Source organism: Camelina sativa, chromosome 9 (genome assembly GCF_030686135.1).
Source record: "Camelina sativa cultivar CO46 ecotype springtype chromosome 9, ASM3068613v1".
Lineage (NCBI taxonomy): Eukaryota > Viridiplantae > Streptophyta > Magnoliopsida > Brassicales > Brassicaceae > Camelina > Camelina sativa.
Window position 1 is genome coordinate 5,115,054 of NC_141888.1, and position 23,312 is coordinate 5,138,365.

At 40.8% G+C, this 23,312-nt stretch overlaps 3 protein-coding genes across 3 annotated transcripts; all 3 read left to right on the plus strand.

Moving 5' to 3' along the window:
• The first annotated feature begins 204 nt into the window (after nucleotides 1-204).
• LOC147937742 (uncharacterized) lies at nucleotides 205-867 on the plus strand. The gene has a single exon (XM_087465242.1). The coding sequence runs from the start codon at nucleotides 205-207 to the stop codon at nucleotides 865-867; it is 663 nt and encodes a 220-aa protein (XP_087321368.1).
• Nucleotides 868-16,001: 15,134 nt separating this feature from the next.
• LOC147937743 (uncharacterized) lies at nucleotides 16,002-18,953 on the plus strand. The gene is made up of 2 exons (XM_087465243.1): nucleotides 16,002-16,347; nucleotides 18,649-18,953. The coding sequence occupies exons 1-2, from the start codon at nucleotides 16,002-16,004 to the stop codon at nucleotides 18,951-18,953; spliced, it is 651 nt and encodes a 216-aa protein (XP_087321369.1).
• A 386-nt stretch (nucleotides 18,954-19,339) lies between these two features.
• LOC147937744 (uncharacterized) lies at nucleotides 19,340-22,598 on the plus strand. The gene is made up of 3 exons (XM_087465244.1): nucleotides 19,340-19,798; nucleotides 20,197-21,306; nucleotides 22,380-22,598. The coding sequence occupies exons 1-3, from the start codon at nucleotides 19,340-19,342 to the stop codon at nucleotides 22,596-22,598; spliced, it is 1,788 nt and encodes a 595-aa protein (XP_087321370.1).
• The last annotated feature ends 714 nt before the right edge of the window (nucleotides 22,599-23,312 follow it).

The window sequence follows — 23,312 nt, forward strand, 5'->3', positions numbered from 1 at the left end:
TATCTTCTCATATTCTCTTTGTTCTTACTCTCTTTCTCTCTCTTTACTCTACCAAACTCTCAAGTCTTCCGCTAATTCTAACATGGTATCAGAGCCATTGTTTCGATTCTCTACTCTTGTGTGTTGAAAATCTCTCTTTCCTTGGTTCTAAATCTTTTCCTACTCTTTCAAGTCTATATCCTTACACACGCGCTGAATCTCACCATGGAAAACACTAAGCCGATTGTTACACCGGTTGTTCTTAAGGGAACAAACTATTTGCTGTGGACAAGAACCACAAGAACTGCTCTTGGAGGTCGAGGGCTTTGGAGTCATGTCAAAACCGGCTATGTTCCAAAGCAAAACCCCAAAGGAAAAGATAAAGGTGCTTCCAAGGCGGAAGTAGAAGAAGAGACGGAGAGGGAGTCGAAGTGGTTCCAAGCAGACCAAGTTGTCCTGTCCGTTCTCCAAAACTCCTTAGATGCTCTGATTCTTGAAGCCTACTCCTACTATGAGACGGCCAAGGAGCTTTGGGAGACACTTAAGAGTGTTTATGGTAATGTCTCGAACCTGACCAGAGTCTTCGAAGTCAAGAAAACCATCAACAGCTTGAGTCAAGATGACTTAGAGTTTACTAAGCATCTTGGTAAGTTTCGGGCCCTTTGGTTGGAACTCGAGGCTTTGCGGCCAAGTACCCTAGATCCCACGGTTCTAAATGAGAGAAAAGAACAAGATAAGATCTTTGGTCTCTTACTCACGCTCAACCCAACCTTTAACGATCTCTTAAAGCACATTCTAAGAGCGGACAAGCTTCCCAGCTTTGAAGAGGTGTGCTCACAAGTTCAAATGGAACAAGGGACACTCGACCTTTTTAGTGGTAAGGGGTAGCTGGTCACGACCAACAAGGGGGTGTACAAGCAAGAAGACAGAAAGGTATGGGTGTGTGACCACTGCAAGAAGAGAGGTCACATGAAAGACAAATGCTGGATCCTTCACCCTCATCTTAAACCAGCAAAGTTCAAAGCAAATCTCTCTAAGGAAGCGGTAGGTGAGAAAAGGGCCGGGTCATCAAGGCAAGGAGAAGAGACAGCCATGACTGCATCTTATGGTGAGGTGGTGAGGAAGTCTGACATAGAGGCACTCATTCGGTCCATTGCCTCACTCAAAGATTCTGGTACCTCTTTTCTTGCTTCTAAACCAAGTAGGTCTCTTGTTGTTGACTCGGGTTCTTCTCATCACATGATTAGTAACCCTAGTCTAATTAACAACATAAAACCGGCCTTAGGAAGTGTTATTATTGCTAATGGAGAACAGATACCAGTAAAAGGGATAGGGGACTTGAAACTTTTTGATAAAACCTCAAAAGCTTTCTTTATGCCTACTTTTACTTCCAACCTTTTATCGGTTAAGAGGGCCACTAATGATTTGAATTGTTATACTATATTTGGTCCTAATTGTGTTTGTTTTCAGGATATTGAGACTGGAAAGTTCTTGGAGAAGGACAAGCAAGTGGAGATCTCTATGTCCTAGAGAAAACCTCACCAAACCTATCTACTTCTTTAAAATCTTGTTTTGTTGTTAGTTCGAATATGGTGTGGCATGCTAGGCTAGGTCACCCACATTCTCGTGCTCTTCGTTTAATGTTGCCTAATATTTCTTTTGATAACTCAAGTTGTGAGTCTTGTATCCTTGAAAAAAATTGCAAGTCTATCTTTCCTAAATCGAATACTATCTATGAGCATTGCTTTGATTTAGTTCATTCTGATGTATGGACTTCACCATGCCTATCTAAGGATAATAACAAGTATTTTGTGACTTTTATTGACGAAAAATCAAAATATACTTGGGTTACCTTGCTTCCATCTAAAGATAGGGTATTTGATGCCTTTGTCAATTTTCGAAATTATGTTACTAATCATTTCAATGCCAAAATTAAGGTACTGAGATCTGACAATGGTGGAGAATATACAAGTTCAAAAAACACCTATCTAAGCATGACATACTACAACAAAATAGCTGCCCATATACGCCTCAACAAAATGGTGTGGCAGAGAGGAAGAACCGACACCTTATCGAGGTCGCGAGATCCATGATGTTCCATTCAAATGTTACCAAAAGATATTGGGGGTGATGCCGTAATGACTGCATGTTACTTGATCAACCGGACACCAACCAAAATTCTTCATAACTTATCTCCATTTGAAGTATTAAACAAATTTAAACCCTCTTTAGATCACTTACGCGTCTTTGGCTGTGTTTGTTTTGTGTTAGTCTCTGGAGAACAACGAAGCAAGCTTGATGCTAAGAGTACACAGTGCATGTTCATTGGTTATTCTACCACTCAAAAGGGGTACAAGTGCTATGACCCAACCACAAGTCGGTTATATGTCTCAAGAGATGTACAGTTCATGGAGAATGCTGGTTATTTCGACAAAAAGGATTGGAACAGCCTTAAGGATCTCTCCAGCTCACCTAACGACTGGGCCTCTAGCTTGAAGTTTCTCCCTAGACCATCTCGGTAACCCGTCTCTACCGACAAGTAATGTGCGGCCCGAGCCAAATCGAACACCTACCGAGGAGGGGCCAGAACATGATGGTGAGCCAGAGGATGCCTCATCCCCGGATAATGCTACTACTGAGCTTAGCCCTGCCAAGACTGGCGGCCATAGTGCCCCTCTGTTATCTACCGAGGAACACTTGGATGGAACCAACAAGGATGGAGACACTAGTGAGTTACAAGATGCGGTGCAGCCCACACAACCTACCCTGCGTCGGAGTGAACGTCTTAAATCTCAAAAGCGTGTCTACTACAATAGCCAAGCCGTCGCTCATCCTATCTAGGCTGTTTGTTCGCTTGAGCTGTTACCGACTGAACATCAAGCGTTCTTCGGCCAAGTTGATGCTAACTGGGTACCTCAGACCTCTGACGAGGCTAAAGACCACAAAGTGTGGTTAGATGCGGTCGATGACGAAACTGGTGCCATGATTCGAAATCACACGTGGGATGAAGCCGATCTTCCTAAAGGCAAGAAGGCGGTTAGCTCAAAATGGGTGTTCACTATCAAATACTTGAGCACAGGCGCTATTGAACGGCACAAAGCTCGACTGGTCGCACGAGGTTTCACCCAAACGTATGGCACCGATTATACGGAAACCTTTGCACCGGTGGCCAAACTTCACACGGTTCGGGTTGTGTTATCTCTCGTGGTCAACCTCACATGGTACTTGTGGCAGATGGACCTCAAGAATGCTTTTCTTCAAGGCGAACTGGACAAGGAAATATATATGACGCCTCCCCCGGGTCTTGAAAACATAGTGGCTCCCGGGAAAGTCTTGCGGCTTCGTAAGGCCATCTATGGTCTCAAACAGTCTCCACGCGCCTGGTATCATAAGCTGAGCTCCACACTTAAGGCTCATGGGTTTTGGCGGTCGGAGGCTGATCACACTCTCTTCACTCTTAAAACCTCCTGTGGCCTTGTTGTGGTGCTCATCTATGTCGACGACATCATTGTGATAGGGGATGACAAGGATGGTATTCATGACATTAAACAATCCCTCAAGTCTTTCTTTGACATTAAAGACCTTGGTGAACTCAAATATTTCCTAGGAATTGAGATCTGTCGTTCTCTGGAGGGCCTTTTCCTTTCCCAAAGGAAGTATACTATTGATCTCTTGGATGAAACAGGGAAGCTTGGTGTATCCCCGACTCCTACTCCACTCGATGAGGATTACCAGCTCAAGCGAAAGGGGGAGAGCATTCGGGCCAAAGAAGGCAAACCTCGAGATCCTATGGACGAGCCGTTCACCAATGTCACACGTTACCGTCGGCTTGTAGGTAAGTTAATATACCTTACAATTACATGACCTGACATATGTTATGCTGCGAATCAGGTTAGTCAACACATGAAGGCACCAACAAAGTATCAATGGAGCATGGTCGAGAGAATCCTTAGTTACCTCAAGGGAAGCCCGGGTCAAGGCATATGGATGGGCAAGAATGATCACACCGAGATAGTGGGCTATTGTGATGCTGACTATGCTGGAGATACCTTGGATAGGAAGTCAACTACTGGGTATTGTACGTTCGTTGGTGGAAACCTGGTCACATGGAAATCAAAGAAGCAAAAAGTGGTGTCTTGTTCAAGTGTCGAGGCTGAGTATCGGGCGATGAGGAAGCTAACACACGAATTGACTTGGCTAAAGGGATTGCTCAAGGATCTTGGCATCGACGCAAAGCAACCGATAACCATGCATTGCGACAACGAGGCTGCGATCCATATAGCCACAAACTCTGTCTTCCATGAAAGGACCAAGCACATCGACGTTGGTGGAAACCTGGTCACATGGAAATCAAAGAAGCAAAAAGTGGTGTCTTGTTCAAGTGTCGAGGCTGAGTATTGGGCGATGAGGAATCTAACAAACGAATTGACTTGGCTAAAGGGATTGCTCAAGGATCTTGGCATCGACTCAAAGCAACCGATAACCATGCATTGCGACAACGAGGCTGCGATCCATATAGCCACAAACTCTGTCTTCCATGAAAGGACCAAGCACATCGAAGTTGATTGTCACAAAGTTCGTGAGAAGATTGAAGAAGGAGTGGTATTGTCGTGTAACACTAGGAGTCAAGATCAATTGGCCGACATATTCACAAGTCTGCATGTCCCTATTGAGCAAGAGAACGTCGAGTGTGATCGGTCTTGTTCGTACAACCGTCCGTACGGTTATGAGTTGGACCGTCCAGACAAGTCCATGAGCCCGATCACCAAGACATGAATAAGAGGCCGAGTGTCTCCTCTACAAAGGCCCATGAGAAGAGAAGGATCGAGAAGAATTCTTGTAGCCGTTGGAGTCACATGTTTCCTTAAGGGAAACCTCGAGATGTCACTATCACTATAGGGAATTGTCCTCTCTCTCTCTCTCTTTGTGTCGTTATCAAGCTTGTAAAGGGTGTAGCCCTATTATTATTTTCTATTAAGGCTTCTAGCCGACATTGTAATACTACTATTCTAATAGAATCTCTTTTCTTCATTCTCTTTGTTCAACCTTATCTCTTCCCTACTCTCTCAATGATTTACTCTTACCATACTAAACTCACAGTTCTTCACTCTTGTTCCGCTTAAACAAACATGGTATCAGAGCAAGTTTTTCGATTCACCACTCTCTAAACTCACTCTTTCCATACTATGTTCGTTTACTCTCTAGAAAACTATATTCTCTCTCTCGCCATGGAAGCTGCAAAGCCGATAGTTACTCCGGTGGTCCTCAAAGGCGCTAACTATCTCTTGTGGAAAAGAACAACGAAGACCGCTCTTAGTGGCCGGGGACTCTGGATTCATGTTGAAACAAACCAACTCCCTAAGAAAGCCAATAAAGAAGACGGCAAAGAAGAAAAGGAAGAAGACAAGGAGGCTGAGCTCGAAAAGGAAATCAAATGGTTCCAAGAAGATCAGACCGTGCTTGCTATCCTCCAAAACTCGCTAGACGCGCCCATCTTAGAAGCCTACTCGTATTGTGAGACGGCGAAGGAACTATAGGACATGCTAGCTAAAGTGTACGGGAATGTTACAAACCTAACCCGTGTGTTTGAAGTTAAAAAGGCTATTAACAGCCTTCATCAAGAAGACTTGGAGTTTACCAAGCACTTTGGGAAGTTTCGGTCCTTATGGGCTGAACTCGAGATGTTCAGGCTGAGTACCATCGATCCGGCGACTTTGAACGAAAGGAAGGAGCAAGACAAAGTCTTTGGCTTGCTTCTCACCCTCAACCCTGCTTTCAACAATCTCATTAAGCACATACTCCGCGGTGACAAGCTTCCCACTCTCGATGACGTATGTGCTCAAGTTCAAAAAGAACAAGGGTCCCTCGGCCTCTTTAGTGGAAAGGGTGAGCTGATTACCGCTAACAAGGGAGTATACAGGCCGGATGAGAGGAAGACTGTGGTATGTGACCACTGTAAGAAGAAATGTCACGTGAAGGACAAGTGTTGGATCCTTCACCCACATCTCAAGCCGGCTAAGTTTAAGGCGAACCTATCGCATGAAGGTACAAGTGGTCAAGCACCCGGAATGGTGAACCAGGGAGAGACCATGGCTATGACCGCATCCTACGGAGACTTTGTGAGGAAGTCGGACTTGGAGGCTCTCATTAAATCCATCGCCGCACTCAAAGATTCCGATACCACCTTCTTTGCTTCTAAACCTAGTAAAATGCTTGTCATTGACTCGGGGGCTTCTCACCATATGATTAGCAACCCGAGTCTATTAGAGAATATTCAACTGGCTCTAGGTAATGTTGTTATTCTAATGGAGATAGAATTCATGTGAAAGGGGTCGGTAACTTGAAATTGTTTGAACAAAACTCTAAAGCGTTTTACATGCCAACCTTTACCTCTAATCTCCTATCGGTAAAGAAAGCAACTAATGATTTGAATTGCTATACTGTTTTTGGTCCTAATAGCGTTCATTTTCAGGATATTAAGACCGGAAATATACTTAGAGAAGACTTCACAAAGTCCCTCTAATTCAATCTCTTTTACCTCTTGTCTCTCGTCTAATAATAATAATGCACTGTGGCATGCTAGGCTAGGCCATCTCCACTCGTGCTCTTGAGTTGTTGTTGCCTAATGTTTCTTTTAATAGTTCTAGTTGTGAGTCGTGTATTCTTGGAAAACATTGTAGAACTGTGTTTCCTAAATCCTCTACTATTTATGAAAACTGTTTTGACTTAGTTCATTCAGATGTTTGGACATCTCCATGCTTGTCTAGAGATAACAACAAATATTTTGGGACATTTATTGATGAGAAGTCAAAAAATACTTGGTTAACGTTGTTGCCCTCTAAAGATCACGTGTATGATGCATTCATAAATTTCCAAACCTATGTTACTGATCATTTTAATGCCAAGATCAAAGTAATTAGGTCTGATAATGGAGGAGAATACACAAGTCACAAGCTCAAAGAACATTTATCTAGGCACGGCATTCTTCAACAAACGAGCTGTCCATACACTCCTCGACAAAACGGTGTGGCGGAAAGGAAGAATAGGCATCTTATGGAAGTGGCTAGGTCGATGATGTTCCATATGAATGTACCAAAGAGGTTTTGGGGAGACGCGGTCATGACAGCCTGCTACCTTATCAATAGGACGCCAACAAAAATCCTAAGCGAATTTACTCCATTTGAAGTTCTTACTAAGACTAAACCTTCATTAGACCATTTACGAGTATTTGGCTGTGTGTTTTGTCTTAATTCCAGGAGAACAGAGGAGCAAACTCGATGCAAAGAGTACCAAGAGTGTGTTTATTGGCTATTCCACTACACAAAAGGGCTACAAGTGCTATGATCCAGTCAACAGCCGCATGTATGTGTCTCGAGACGTCAAATTCATGGAGGATCAAGGTTACTAAGAGACGAAGGACTGGAATAGTCTCAAAGACCTCTCACATTCAACTACTGGTCGTGCAACAAACCTTCGGTTCCTCCTCGATCATCTTGGTGTCACCAAACCACCATATCCCGAGGTGTCTCTACCAAAACCACCATCCGATGGGCCTACAATATTACCGGAACCTCAGGGAACTCATGATGCTTCTCCTCCCCGTTCGGAGGAAACTATTCAAGAGCCAAGAGAGACACAATCCGAAGGAGCCTTGACTACACCTCCTGATCTATCACCTGACGATAGTACAGCTGAGACAGGCCAGCCCACACCATCTCCACCACCACTTCGGTGCAGTGAACGTTTAAAACAACCGCGGTGTAGTGAAAGGTTAAAGAATCAACGAGTCTACTACAACAATCAGGCTGTCGCCCACCCTATTCAGGCCGTGTGTTCGCTTGTGCTTATCTCCTCGGATCACGCTGCCTTCCTCGGTAAGCTTGATGAGCACTTTGTTCCTCAAACCTACGAGGAAGCTAAGCAATATAAGGAGTGGCTTGATGCGGTGGACGATGAAACGGCGGCTATGATCCGGAATCAAACTTGGGACGAGGCCTCCCTAAAGGTAAAAAGGCTGTCAGCTCCAAGTGGGTGTTCACTGTTAAATTCCTTAGCACTGGAGAAATCGAGCGCTACAATGCCCGCTTGGTTGCACGCGGCTTCACTCAAACCTATGGGCTTGACTATACGGACACCTTTTCTCCGGTGGCCAAACTCCACACAGTCCGGGTCGTCTTGTCCTTGGCCACTAACCTCTCTTGGGAGCTCTGTCAAATGGACGTCAAGAACGCCTTTCATCAGGGGGAGCTGACCGAGGAAGTCTACATGCATCCTCCACCGGGTTTAGAGCACATTGTTGCTCCAGGTAAAGTTCTCCGGCTCCACAAGGTGATCTACGGTCTCAAGCAATCTCCAAGGGCGTGGTACCACAAGCTCAGCTCTACCCTACGCACGAATGGTTTCAAGCGCTCTGAGGCTGATCTTACGCTGTTCACTCTCCGCACCAACGGTGGCCGAGTCATCGTTCTCGTCTATGTCGATGACATTATTATCACCGGTGATGATAAGGAGGGTATTTGTGCCACTAAGGCTCTTCTTAACTCTACCTTTGATATTAAAGATTTGGTGAACTTAAATACTTCCTTGGGATAGAAATCTCTCGCTCTCTGGAGGGATTGTTTCTTTCTCAAAGGAAGTATACACTTGACCTTTTACATGAGACATGTAAGATGGGAGCCAAACCGGTGTCAACGCCACTTGAGGAAGGTTACCAGGTCAAGCGAAAGGGGGAGAAGCCAACACCCGGTGCTCCAGTTAACAAGTCGCAAGAGCCATATGAAGATGTGGGACGCTATCGGAGGCTGGTGGGCAAGCTTATCTATCTACTGATCACAAGGCCGGACATATGCTATGCGGTGAACCAATTTAGTCAACACATGAAGGCTCCAACAAACTTTGACTGGCAAACACTCGAGCGGATCCTACGTTATCTCAAGGGTAGTCCAGGGCGAGGCATTTGGATGGGAAAGAACAACCACACGGAACTTGTCGGCTACTGTGACGTGGACTATGCTGGTGATACAATCGATAGGAGGTCAGGAAATTGTACGTTCGTTGGAGGGAACCTAGTAACCTGGAAGTCGAAGAAACAGAAAGTTGTATCTCATTCAAGTGCCGAGTCGGAATATAGGGCTATGAAGAAGCTAACCAATGAGCTCACATGGCTCAAAGGCCTTCTCAAGGATCTTGGAGTGGAGTTTGATCAACCAATCACTATGCATTGTGACAATAAGGCGGCGATACACATAGCAACCAACTCGGTCTTCCATGAAAGAACTAAACATATCGAGGTAGATTGTCATAAAGTGCAAGAAAAGATCGAGGAAGGTGTAGTCTTACCTTGTTACACGCCCAGCAAAGACCAATTGGCGGACATCTTCACAAAGGCCACTAGTCCTCAAATTTGCGAATACATCTCCAGCAAGCTTGGACTAGTAGATCCTACACACCCATGAGAAACTCCTCTAAACCGTAGGGATCATACTCTTTTCCTTAACATGGTTTTGTCCCACGTGGTTTTCTATGTTGAGATTTTTAATGAGGTGATCCTTTACGGGTTACAAGCTTAGCCATTTCACTTGGCTAAGCTTGAGGGGGAGTATTGAGCAAGAGAACGTCGAGTGTGATCGGTCTTGTCCGTACAACCGTCCGTACGGTTATGAGTTGGACCATCCGTACAAGTCCATGAGCCCGATCACCAAGACATGAATAAGAGGCCGAGTGTCTCCTCTACAAAGGCCATGAGAAGAGAAGGATCGAGAAGAATTCTTGTAGCCGTTGGAGTCACATGTTTCCTTAAGGCAAACCTCGAGATGTCACTATCACTATAGGGAATCGTCCTCTCTCTCTCTCTTAGTGTCGTTATCAAGCTTGTAAAGGGTGTAGCCCTAGTATTATTTTCTATTTAAGGCTTCTAGCCGACATTGTAATACTACTATTCTAATAGAATCTCTTTTCTTCATTCTCTTTGTTCAACCTTATGTCTTCCCTACTCTTTCAACGATTTACTCTTACCATACTAAACTCACAATTCTTCACTCTTGTTCCGCTTAAACTAACAGTCCCAAGGTTTGTAACTACATTCACAACAAACGTGGCCTTGTAGACATCACACGACCTTGATCGACCTCTAATCCGTAGACATCACACTCTTTTTCCCTTGACTTAGTTTTGTTCCATGAGGTTTTCTAAGCCAAGGTTTTTAATGAGGTGATGCATCACGGGTTCCAAGCCTAGCCATTTCATTCAGCTAAGCTTGAGGGGGAGTATTGATCAAAGTTGTGACCGTACCATCCATACTGTACAGACACCGGATCAGGCCTACCATCACAAGGGCCGAGTATGGTGACTAGAAGAGAGGTGTATGTGCTCGGCCCATCAAGAGAGTCTAGAAATATCTATTCTAGCCATTGGCATAGAAGAGGACGAAGAAGTCACATGTCTCACAAGACAAGGACATGTCGCTATCACCTTGGGCCCCTATATCTCTCTCTTAATGTCGCTATCCTTAGTTTCTAATTTTAGTCTTATTACCCTAATTCTATTCTCTATTTAAAGCTGTATGCATACATTTGTAAGATTCTATTCTAGTGGAACCGATTCTATCTTCTCATATTCTCTTTGTTCTTACTCTCTTTCTCTCTCTTTACTCTACCAAACTCTCAAGTCTTCCGCTAATTCTAACATTATGATCAAGTCTATCACCCTAGTGAAGCTGAAGAAGGATATAGAGTCTCACATGAGTAGCCAACTGATCCTAACAAGTCCAAGGAGTGGACTAAGGAAGAAAAACCAATTGATGGAGATGAAGAAAAAAAGGAAATCCTTGACGAAAAAGGAAAATTCTCTTTTACAAAAACACAAGGTAGCCCTATTCCTCCTTTACAAGATCACGATTTGGGAGAGGCCCTAGAAGCCATAGAAGAACTTGAAGAAGATTTGGTGGGAGACAAGCTACAAGTTTCCTTGGAAGCCGAAAGCTTCAACCATAACTCGCTCAACCACTCTCGAGAAGAAGATGAAGCAAACCTTACAAAGGATTGTTTTGCTACAACCACACTCTATGCTCCACCACCACGAGACCTAGAAGGTCTAGGAAAGGGAGAAGCGGAGCAGCCAACCGCGAATAGTACTGCTGAAACAAGAGAAGAAGATGAACTTAAGGAACCACTAGATGCCCACATTGGAGAAAGATCCAAGAAATCTTGGATAAGGACAACCGAATCTCCTCACCTTGCTTGAGAAAGAGAGCTAGCGTCGAGCCAACGACGTTAAACAAGCGCGCTACTTGGGAGGCAACCCATGTCTAGTAAGTTCAAACATAAGGGTTTCATATTTTTACATTTTAGTTTCAGGTTTTTTTTTAAACAAAAAAAAAGAAAATAGAAAAGCAAAAAATAAAGGGAGAAGAAGAAGAAGGTCCATGGATTGGCAACACACTATGACTAGTGGCAAGTACCACCTATTGACCGGCCATGTTCAACATGTCTGAAGCAATCCGATGGCAACGGATCAATCACAATTTTTATGTGATCGATGCCGAGAGTCCCCACTAGTTGTACCAACCGTAGCCGATGCCATGTCCCACGCACCACGACCGACGTACTGTGTACCATGTCCAATGTACCGTGTACCATGCCCCACCGTGCCAGCAGCTATCGTCCGCGACCATTCATCCGTGTACCACGAGACAACTCGAACCACCAGCATTCTCACCACCAACCATCACCATCATCATTATTATTGATGGTTTTAGCTTTTTGTTTCAAGGAGGATGCATTTAGAGATATATCAAAACACAATTCGAATGAAATTAGCCTAGTTCATACTCGATGTCAAGCACCAAAGGAAGTACAAAGGTTAGTCACCACATTTTCATACCACAGCCGACCTCTAAGACAAATTTTGGGTAACTTTAAAATTTCTAAGAGTCGACACAACATCATTCCATCAAGGTGACATTGTTCTTAAACCCTAAATGTTTCTTTATAATTTTTAATTCTCAACTCTTTCTTTTTTCCCACCGAGGACAGTGTGATTTAAGTCTGGGAGGAAGGATGTTCCATTCTATACTAATGCTACTTTCTATTTTGTTTACTTGAGACATTTTTCCACCTTTTACATCTATAATTTTGACACTTTTATTGAGTCACATTTTTTTTATTGAGTCAAAACTAGTAGGAGATTATGATCTTATTCTAACGGTTTATTTGATTTGGATTAACACTCTTATGACTCTTGATTATGCTTGACAACAGAACCAAAGTTTGGAGAGACTGTGAGCCGACTCAACAATCTCCAAAGTCCATATTCGATGGATATTCGGATGATCTAACGTTGTGTCTAACTTTTATAGGACCTAAACCGGACTTAATTATCAAGCCCTGGGATTTGGTATACATTAGACTAGATCTATACATTCAAGCCACACAAGACATTGCACTTCTTCAAAAGTATGTTCCCCTCTCTCTTCCCTTCGAAACTATAAAAAAACAAAAGAGAAAAGAAAAGAAAAGAAAAAAAGAGAGAAGAAAAGAATAAGGATATAGGTAGCAAAGAAGTGGACCAATGGATGTCGCGTAAACCCGTGCATACTTTGGATTTCATGGAAACCTGTCTAAGAAAAAAAAAAAAAAAAGAAGAGCAAGAGATCTATAAAAAAAAATGATACCTTAGAAAATTATGGAGAAATAGATTCCTTGGAAGTGAGAAAAGGGAGAGGAAAGGAAAGGAATCATACGATTAAAGTCTTGGCTTGAAGAGAGTCAACAAGCCATTGATCGATCTTCCCTTGGTAAGATTTCACTTTTTATCATTGCTTAATTTATGTGAAGAGATGACAATGGAGATTCTAGAAACTCCAAAGAATTGTGGGATTAAGGAGCATTGATGATTCTCATGGGAGATTAAATATGTAAGTTCCAAATATCAAGGCGAAGAAGAGTGAAAAGACAATATCCCCAAAGATAAGTGAATTCCCATTATTTTCAAAACCTCTTTTCGATGACTTTATTTTGATTATTTGCTTGAAGATAAGCAAAGTCTAAGTCTGGGGGAGTTGATAACATCATTATTTTACCCATTTTAGCTATAGTTTTAGTATGCATTTAGGAAGAGTTAGATATGATTTCAAGGCTTTAATGTCTATTATCAAATATTTTATGTTTCAATAAGGTTTTTACAGGTTTTATAGCAAAAAGGACCAAAATACAAGGAACATACGTTTCAGGACAGATTTAGAGCTTTACAGTACGGGCCGCTTTTGAAAAACTTCAAAACTCACATTTTGACGTGCTTGGTGTCTATGGAAATATGGAAGAGTCATCTTTCTCCTCGAAGTGAAATCAAGTCAATCCGTTCACTCAACAGGAATTTATGCCCGATTTACCGAGATGTATTATAAACCAACGTAAAGAGAAACATCTAGCCGATGAGCTTTTAGTGAAGGCCTGACCAGAAAACATCACGGCGGTACATTCCAAGCCTTCACCACGTTCCAGAACCTTCCTACGCTGCCTCTTGTTCTGCACTAAACAAGAAAAGACGTTTCTATCCTTACAAAACCCTAAGCCTTCAAAAACCCTATAAATACTCATCTAAACCTAGGGTTTAGAGTGTGCACAATTTGGACCAGCCAAGAGACACGACCAGAGGAGCAGCCAACGACCAGAATCTCTCTCTCGTCCCTCTCTCAAAGCTTTGAAGTTCACCAATGATTTTCTATTCTATTTGCTTTGTTCTTTGTTTCTAAAGGGAGAAGATCCTACAACTTTTTTTTACAATTATTGAAGTAATATCTAAAACCCTTTTCTCTATTTATTCTTCTATGTTTATGAATTATATAAACTTTGCTTTGATGATTCGCTTAAACATGCTAGAGTAGTTTTCTAGTTGGGTTTAAAGGGATAATCAAAGAAGGGAGATGATCTTAGTTTAGGTGGCAATTTTTAGGGTTTGTTAGATTTATATTATGTTTATTCAATGCTTTAATTCTAAGTCTTTGCTTAATGCTTTATGTTAGCCTCATGAACTAACTATGATCTAAAGTGTGTGTGCGTCGCCAAAAACTTGCATGTGTGCTTGACCTAGCTTAGATGTGTGTCGTGTCATAGGAAGCACATACCACTTACCTATGGAACATCATGGATTAGAATCGAACTTGTTTTAAATGCTTTGATCTACGCGTTGTTGCCTGCGACAGTTGAGTAACAGAGTATATGGATCTTAGACGGTTAGCTTGTGATCTATAAGTTAATGGTTCATTCGTGTTTTGTAGTCCGAGTCTTAGATAAACATACTAACTCTAAACTTTCTTAGATAGATAGATCATTGATCCCCTGCGATTTCCCCTTAGATAGATAGATCATTGATCCCCTACGATTTCTCTTGATGTCCAACGCTTTTCTTATTTATTTTACTTGTTCTATTTACGTATATTTGCTTACTTACGATTGTGACAACCAAAACCCCCATTTTATTGAGTCCTAGCCTTACATCTCTTCCGACGGATTCTCTAACCAACAACTCTCTTTCTCTGTGAGATCGATCCTTAAATACTACTACCGATTAGCTGTGCACTTTCAGCCGTCGTGTGGTTTTTTTAAGGTAAAAGATTTGGAGTGAAAAACACACACATCAAAATTGTTTTTATGTAATCCGCTGTTGTTTGATTGAGGCTATGTTGCTAGTGAGTATGGGATCACTAGATATTAGGATATATATAAAAATAAAAAAAAAACGGGTTGGATTGTTTGAAAAACTTAAATAAACAAACTAAAACTACTATAACATGATAAAATTAAAATATTTTTAAAATAAATAATAAACAACTATTGATCTTACATATCCTTAATTAAAAAAATAATTCAAACGACAATCTAAAATTTTTTAAAATCATCACAAATTTTTCTATTTTTTTTTTGACAATTGTCAAATTCTTTTCGACCTTGTCTAGATCATGTTAAAGTCTAACTTTGAGACAAAGATTTATATAATAACATGTTTCATGATCACGTTAATGATATATTTGGCACTTGTTAACATCTTAAATTAAGAACTTGACATGTGTCATGAACATTAATCACTAACTTTGAAAACAAAATTTAACAATTTTTATAATAAAATTGTTAATTTAATTTTTCTAAATTTTTTTGACATGTTTCAGAATCTTATCGATAGACTCAACATGTGTCGCGTTCATGGTGAGGACTAACTTTGAAACCAAAGTTTATGTATATCTTATTATATAAATACAAAAAAAAAAATCTAGTAGAATTAGCTTAATAATTAGAATTTAGATTTAATATTTTTTTGAATAAAAATAATTGTCACTTAGCATTGGCTAATTTGAGTTAATGTTCTATAGTTCTTGACAAAAAAAATATATATATATGTTGTTAGTTATGTATAAATTTCTTTTTTTTATTATAAATCTAAAACTTTTATAATTTTTATTATTATATATTTTAGTAAAATTAGAATTGACACGTATCGATATCTTAATCAATACAATTGACAAGTGTCATAATTTTGTTAATAAGTAATTTTAAAGCCAAGCTTTATAATATATATATATATATATATATATATATATATATATCCATATAATTTTGTTAATAAGTAATTTTAAAGCCAAGCTTTATAATATATATATATATATATATATATATATATATCCATTTATTTATTTCTTATTACTATATGTTTTATGTTTCCATTAGAGTTATTATTACGGTAGCATCATTTTAATTTTTCTTTTTATCCCGATTATTATTTGTTTTACAATAATTTTCACCATTTGAAAACGGCCTATGCTCGAGACCTACTTCCGGAAGCAGAGATGCAACCCTTTGCGAAGGGCATTAAGAACAAGGTTTGGTCTCTTCAAACAGTTCCTAAGATAAAAGCGTTCTTGTGGAGGGCAGTTAGTGATGTGCTACCAGTATCTGATTTGATATCTAAAAAAGGAATTAAGCTGGATTCCAGATGCCAAGTTTTTGGTAAAGAAGGAGAATCAATCAATCATGTCTTATTACCTGTGTGTTAGCAAGGCAGGTTTGGGCTTTAATGGCTGCCTGTCTCCTCTAGATGGTTTTGACGAGCTTTCAGTGCACTCAAACTTTCACTATCTCTACACATCATCAAAGACCACAAGCATTCCTATTGAGATCAGAAGGCTCTTCCCTTGGATACTCTGGCGGCTCTGGAAGAATAGAAATTCTTTCTTCTTTGAAACAAAAATGTTTGATCCTCTTGATACAGTGACAAAAATTAGAGAGGATGCAGAGCAATGGAGTTTATCCCAACAGGTTGATCTTGAATGTGAAATGATAGAAGAAGCTGAGGATCAAAGGGAAGTTACTAATGTCAGTATATTTTTACCATATTTAAGGCCTTGTTTAGTTCATATTTTGCATCATATAGAAGTGTTTCCTTAGGTTTTATAGCCATTTATGTCCAAATATGCATTTAGGATGTTTAGAAGTATGCATTGCATACATTTGTGCATTTGGAGTATTATTAGGTGTTATGGAGCTCTAAAAGGGTAAGGAAGGACTTGGTGTTATTTCTGGAGCTAAACAAGAGGATTGGAAGTATCAGGAAGGGAAAAGTAGGCACTCGACCATACCACTCGAGCAGGCACACGATTGAGTACATGGTCGGATTCATAACGAGCTTCTCAAAGATCCATTCGAATGAAAATCTTCCGTTGCGATTCAGCTTCAGCCTTCTTGGTTAAAGTTGTTGTAAATCGAGTTATATTTCCAATGTCGGTGGTCTCAGGTCAATCGGAGCTGTCGTTCAAGAGTTATTCTTGTTTTACTAAACCGATATCATTCCAGATCGAAGACTGGAGTTACTTGACGGACCAACCACTCGACCATGCACTCGACCGAGCATGGTCGAGCACTTCCAACTACTGATCATAAATCACCAAGAGGCCGAGTCGTGTCCGTACAGTCGTCCGTACAATGTTCGATAAGGCCGAATCCTACCAAGACATATTAAAGGGAGTAAAGGCCTGGTCATCTAAGGCCCATAAGAAGGATCTAGAAATCTCATTATAGCCGTTAGAAGATAAGGAGGGAGCATAGTCATGGGTTGGCTTCATCCTAGGAGACCATGACCGGTCACTATCACCGTTGGGATCACCCCTCTCTCTCTATTTATGTCCTTATCACCTAGTTGTCGACTAAATGTGTGTAGCCCTAGTTTTTGTTCCTCTATTTAAAGGTTGTAGCCGACATTGTAATCCTTACACTAATGGAATTCTATTCTACCATTATTCTCTTTGTTCTTCACTCATTCCACTCCTCTCAATCTCACATTTCTATCTTCACTTCCGCTTAAACTAACATCAGCCGCCTTTGTATTTTGGCCTCTAGCTATTTTAGGGTTACCCCTTCCCCCTATGTAAAGCCTTTTACCCTGCAGCCGTCCAAGACATGTCATAAATAGATTTTTGCCATTTTAGCTGCTTTTACTTTATTGCATCATCTCTTATCTTTTCTAGGATTTTCATAGATTTGTAACCTTCATAACTTTGAATCTATTGAGTATTTGCTTTCACTTCTTTGTATTAAATTGTTCATCTCTCTCTTATCTATATGATCATGTCTGTTTTAGAAATTTCTGGGTTTGTGTTCTTCATGATGATTTTAGATCTGATTAGTGGCTTAGGATCTTAGAGATGGGATTGGTTGGTAAAGAGTTATGTTTATCTAGTTTGTTTAAGCTTGATTGTTTATAGATCCTTTCTGGGTTAGATGTGCTCTATGCTGTTATTATATCTGAGAGGGTAAGAATAGATCTTAAGCTTCCTTGCATCATACCAATGTTTAGGTTGTTAGATAAAGCTAATGATAGAATTTATCATGCTTAACCTAAGAGATTGGATGTTTAAGGTGATTTTTGACATTTAATGATCTGGAGTTTATTGCCTGTTTAGTATGGTTTCACCAATGAGAGTTGGGTTAGGATGTTACTAAACTTGATTGCTATTGTTATGAGAATGGATTAACAAGTATTAGAAGATCATTGTCTAGGGATAGCTTTTATGAAGTTTGTTAAACAATCTGGGGAAGCTTAGCTTGATACCAACCAATTAACCCCATCTCTAGGACCTATTTGCTCATTGTTTGTTACTGCTTTCATATTTAATCATTTGTCATCATTTATTTTGCATCTCTGTTCTTTGTTTTGCTTCTGTTCTTATGTTATGCATCACTCGACCAAGTGTTCGACCTTGCACTCGACCGAGCACTTACTCGAGCGCCAATTTACTTCCTTGTTCATGTTCTGTTTCATTCCAGTTTGCTCTTAATTGCATTTGTTAGTATTTTTCTCTTGCTTAGCATAGTTTATTGCACTTGTTCTATAGTTTAATTCTGCATTAGTATTGTCTTAAGTTGCCTTAGTTCATTGCATTTACATTTCTGTCATTAGGTTGTTAGAAACAAACCAACTTGATATTTGGCTTAACTTGAATGCATTGATCACATCTTGACTGCTTGCATAATCACTCTTTATGGATTGACATCCTTTATGCTACAACATCATAAGGGTATTGAAACACCTTGCATACATTCTGATCATCCATACTTATGTCTGTTTGTTTGATTGCATCATCCATTTATTCATAAGTAAGCCTTTAAAAAGTTCATGTTTCAGTTACTAAATGGAAAGCTCCACCTGCTGGCTGGTTAAAATGTAACATCGGCATCTCTAGAGGCCAAAAGAACTCTCTTTCAGGTGCAGCCTGGTTCCTAAGAGATGAGCATGGTAAGGTTCTTATCTATAGCAGAAAAGCAATCATGGGATCTTTGAATAGAGAAGAAGCAGATATTCAGGGCTTCCTATGGGCGATTGAAAGTATGATCAGCCATAAACATAAGGAAATTATTTTTGTCTTTAAATCAGCTGAGCTTGTTGGTGGGATCTTAAGACCTAAAGCATGGCCTTCTTTCGCACACTAACAATCAGAAATGTTGCTGCGATTAACTAGAATACAAGACTGGAGAGTACAGCTAGAGAAACCATCCAAAAACAGAGGAGCTTCTCTCATAGCTTAAAGTGTTGCATATTATGCTTTATCGCAATCTTATGTAGCCACTGGTTTTCCAACCTGGTTACATGAGAAACTCTTTTCCTCTCTTTAGTATTTGGTTTTTGTCTTCCTTTTAGCTAAAAAGTGTTTAGAACTTACTTTTTCGAGGGATAAGTTAGTTTTTTTTAATCACTTTCCTTTAATAACTTTTGATCAGACTACAAAGTTACCTATTGTAATCCTTTCTTATATGAATAGAAAATCTAGAAGACAAAAAAAAGAAACGGCGGAAAAGAAGACAAAAGTGGCGAACAAATGCCCGCCCATTACGCATTTGTTGTTTGCGATGATAGTCTCTTCTTCTGTAAGGCAGACAGAGATCAATGCCGGGTTATTTTAGATATCCTCAAACAGTATGAATCTGTTTCGGGCCAACAAATAAATTTTTCAAAGTCTTCGGTCCAGTTTGGTCACAAGATTGAGGAGCAAACAAAGGCAGAGCTCCAGGAGGTTCTCGGGATTACAACGTTGGGTGGGATGGGGTCATATCTAGGGTTACCTGAAAGTTTGGGTGGGGCTAAAACCAAGGTCTTCTCTTTCGTCCGAGAACGGATCCAGAGTCGGACAAATGGTTGGACAGCAAATTTGCTTTCGAAAGGGGGAAGGGAAGTGATGATAAAATCAGTTGCTACTGCGGTTCCGACGTTTGTGATGTCATGTTTTCGGACAGCAAACTTACTAGTGCAGTTGCAAATTTTTGGTGGAGCACTAATGGTCAGTCGGGGGGCATGCATTGGCTGGCATGGGAAAAATTGTGTGTTAGTAAACAGTTGGGTGGACTCGGTTTTAGAAATGTGGATGATTTTAATTCGGCTTTACTGGCCAAGCAACTGTGGCGTCTGATCACTGTTTCGGACTCACTGTTTGCTAGGGTCTTTAAAAGTAGATACTATAGGAATACGCATCCTTTGGATCCTATGAGGTCATACTCTCCCTCCTATTGATGGAGGAGTATATGTTCCGCTCGCTCTCTGGTAAATAAAGGGCTAATTAAACGGGTTGGCTCCAGGGACACCATTTCCATATGGTCTGACCCTTGGGTACCGGCTCAATTCCCGAGACCAGCTTTAAGTAAGGGCCTGATAAAGGACCCTTCTCTTCAAATGAATCAGTTAATTGATCAACAGACAAATTCTTGGCGCATGGATATGCTTAATAAGCATTTTGATCCACTAGATGTTGCATTTATAGGGGCTATTCCTTTGGGTGGTAACCAGAAGGATGATCCCTTCGGTTGGCATTTCACGAAAACAGGGTTGTATACTGTTAAATCAGGATACCACACTCCACGGCATGATGTGATTGGGACTTTTGCGGCACCTGGCTCTGGCCCAGAAATAACCGCTCTCCTTGCTACTGTTTGGAGGGTCCGGTGTCCTCCTAAACTTCAACATTTTATGTGGCAAGTTTTATCTGGATGTATTTCGGTTTCAGCAAATTTGGGGCGACGGGGTATTGCTTGTGATATGGGTTGTGCAAGGTGTGGGGCGGATGCAGAAACAATAAATCATGCACTCTTTGTTTGTCCTCCGGCCCGTCAGGTTTGGGCTTTAGCACATGTGCCAGTGGGGCCTATTTCTTTCTCGACGGATTCAGTGTATACCAATGTTGACAATTTCTTAGGGAAGCAGAATCCAGGGGCTCAGATCACGGCTTTCCCTTGGATTATGTGGTACATTTGGAAAGCTAGGAATGCATGCGTTTTTGAGAATATTAAGGAGCGACCGGAGGAAACTGCTAGGATAGCTGAAAGCGAAGCTTCAGCGTGGCAGCTGGCTCAGGTAGAGGTCGATCAAGAGGCTTTGCCCTCTATCCCGGTCTTTCCAAGGATATTAGGCAGGGGGGCTTCTGCTTCCCTCCCAACGGCCTTTTCAGGATATCGATGCTTCATAGATGGATCTTGGAAAGCAGGGGATACGTTTGCAGGTGCTGGATGGTGCTGTACCTCGATACATACTCCATCGCCGTTTTTGGGAGCCAAGAATTTTCGTCGAAGCTTGTATCCTTTACACGCTGAAGTTGAAGCTTTCCTTTGGGCGATGCGCTGCATGATCGACCATGACTTCAGAGAGGTGGCTTTCTACACAGACTGCTCAGATTTGGTGAAGATGGTGTCTTCTCCTTCCGACTGGCCAGCGTTCTCGGCATATCTCGACGACATCAGGATTGATAGGGAGGAATTATCTTCTTTCTCTTTATCTTTAGTTTCTAGAAATGCTAATGTAAGTGCGGATTCATTGGCACGCCAAGCGCGTATATCTCCGCATCATGTTATGTTTGTAAATAATTTCCCCCCTAATTGGCTCGTTTGAGCTGATCTGTTGTTGACAAAAAAAAAAAAAAAAACGCTAATAAATAAGTATGGAATATATCAATTTTTGGTATTTATGTATAAATAAATCGAAAGACCTTTTATTATTAAATTGGTTTTGACTTTTAACAATTAAAAAGAAGAAGAAAATATCCATTTTTGAGAATAAGAGTTTTATTTATTTATTTATATATACAAAAAAAATCTCAGCTTACACGGATATAAAAAAGCCACGGGTAGTAAACTAGTAATAAGTAGTCGATACTAGTTGCTTCGATTGATGTCGGCTGGTACAATTGTGATGTTCACTTTGTTAAGTAATTTAATCAGTTTACAGATTTCGAACTTTGACTCATATAAGAATATTTGACTAGAAAGATTGTTTATTATATATTTCTTAGTTTGCAAAAGTCTCTATTAATTATTTAATAATTTCTGGGATTATGAACAGTGATATCGTTTCTTATTTTCCATGCATTATTTAAAATATAGATATTGATATTATAGGTCTTATTAGAGTTGGTTTGCATCCACAAAAAATAGATGGGATTCTCATAATGTTAATAAGGGTATTTTGGTTATTTCGGCGACGAACCGACATAATATTCTATAAATACGAGCATACGACATTTGAGAGAAGGGGGAGGAGAAACTGTTAGAGAAACGATAGAAAATTAACGGCTAACTCGTTGATTTAGTAAATTGGACGAACCACAGAGTTCGTTCGACTTTATCGAAATTAACTCGCGTCTTGTTAGCTCGTCGAGACACATTTTGTAGTTTGGTCTTTGACAAGCCTCGGCTTATATTTATAAAAAAAAAATGGTACTTTTTACTCAGACACTATACTTTAATTGTGACTCGATTTAGACATCAACAATTTGACATGTCAGGTAGGAGGAACCAAGTCCAAGTCTTCTTTGAAATTAAAAGACATACCTACAAATAACTCAGTAAGATGATTGGACAAACTAACAACAGCAGATCAACCATGGAAACAGGATTGGCCGGAGGAACGACCACGCCTACAACGGATTAGGATGGACTAACTCTCCTTCCAACCCTGACTGCTCCCAGGGAGACTGCGACCACGGAAAGCCCGGGAATTCATTCAACAAGCCTTGCAAGCCCATCGGAAACCAAGGCAACCCTCAACCCAGCACCACTTGCGTTGTTCCAAGGCTCGTCCATTTCCAGCATTGACGAACTGTTACGCGGGATAATAAGATGCCTCGATCAGCAAAAGCAGAGAGCCAACAACTGTCTAGACGCCCTAACTGCAGCTTAGGCCAATTCTCAAGAGGAAATTAATCATCTACATGCTGCCCGACGAGTCCCAATCGACCCAAGCACGTCGAAGTGACAGCAAGGCCGTAGTTGAGAGTTAATAGACCGGAAGACCGTCCATCCGCAAACATTGGTGGGATGGTGGGATGAACGAAGATCCAAAAGATAGAGAAATAAGGAAAATCAAACAATAGATGCGGGATATAACGACAACGTTTCATAAAGCGACGAGTAAAGCCCCATAATTGGACTTGGTACTCAAAGCCTCTCGGCAAACACCTTTCTCTCGAAGCATGGTAACTATGCTAGTGTGACAAACGATTAAACCCAGGTTGGGGTACTACGATGGAACAATTGACCCACGTGATTTCCTCTTGACCTTTGAAGTGACACTTGGCCCACTTCAGTTCAGTCCCAAAGAGTACGATGCCGGTTCATGTCAAGTGTTTGCCGAGCATCTAACAAGATTGACGTTAAGTTGTTTCTCTCTTTTACCGTCCAGGTCGATCGACAATACTCAAGACCTAATGACCACATTTCTGAATTAATTCTCCGTCCTAATGAAAAACAAGAATTTATACACCGACCTTTGGTCGTTAACCCTAAGAACCAAATAAGTCACTCTCATTG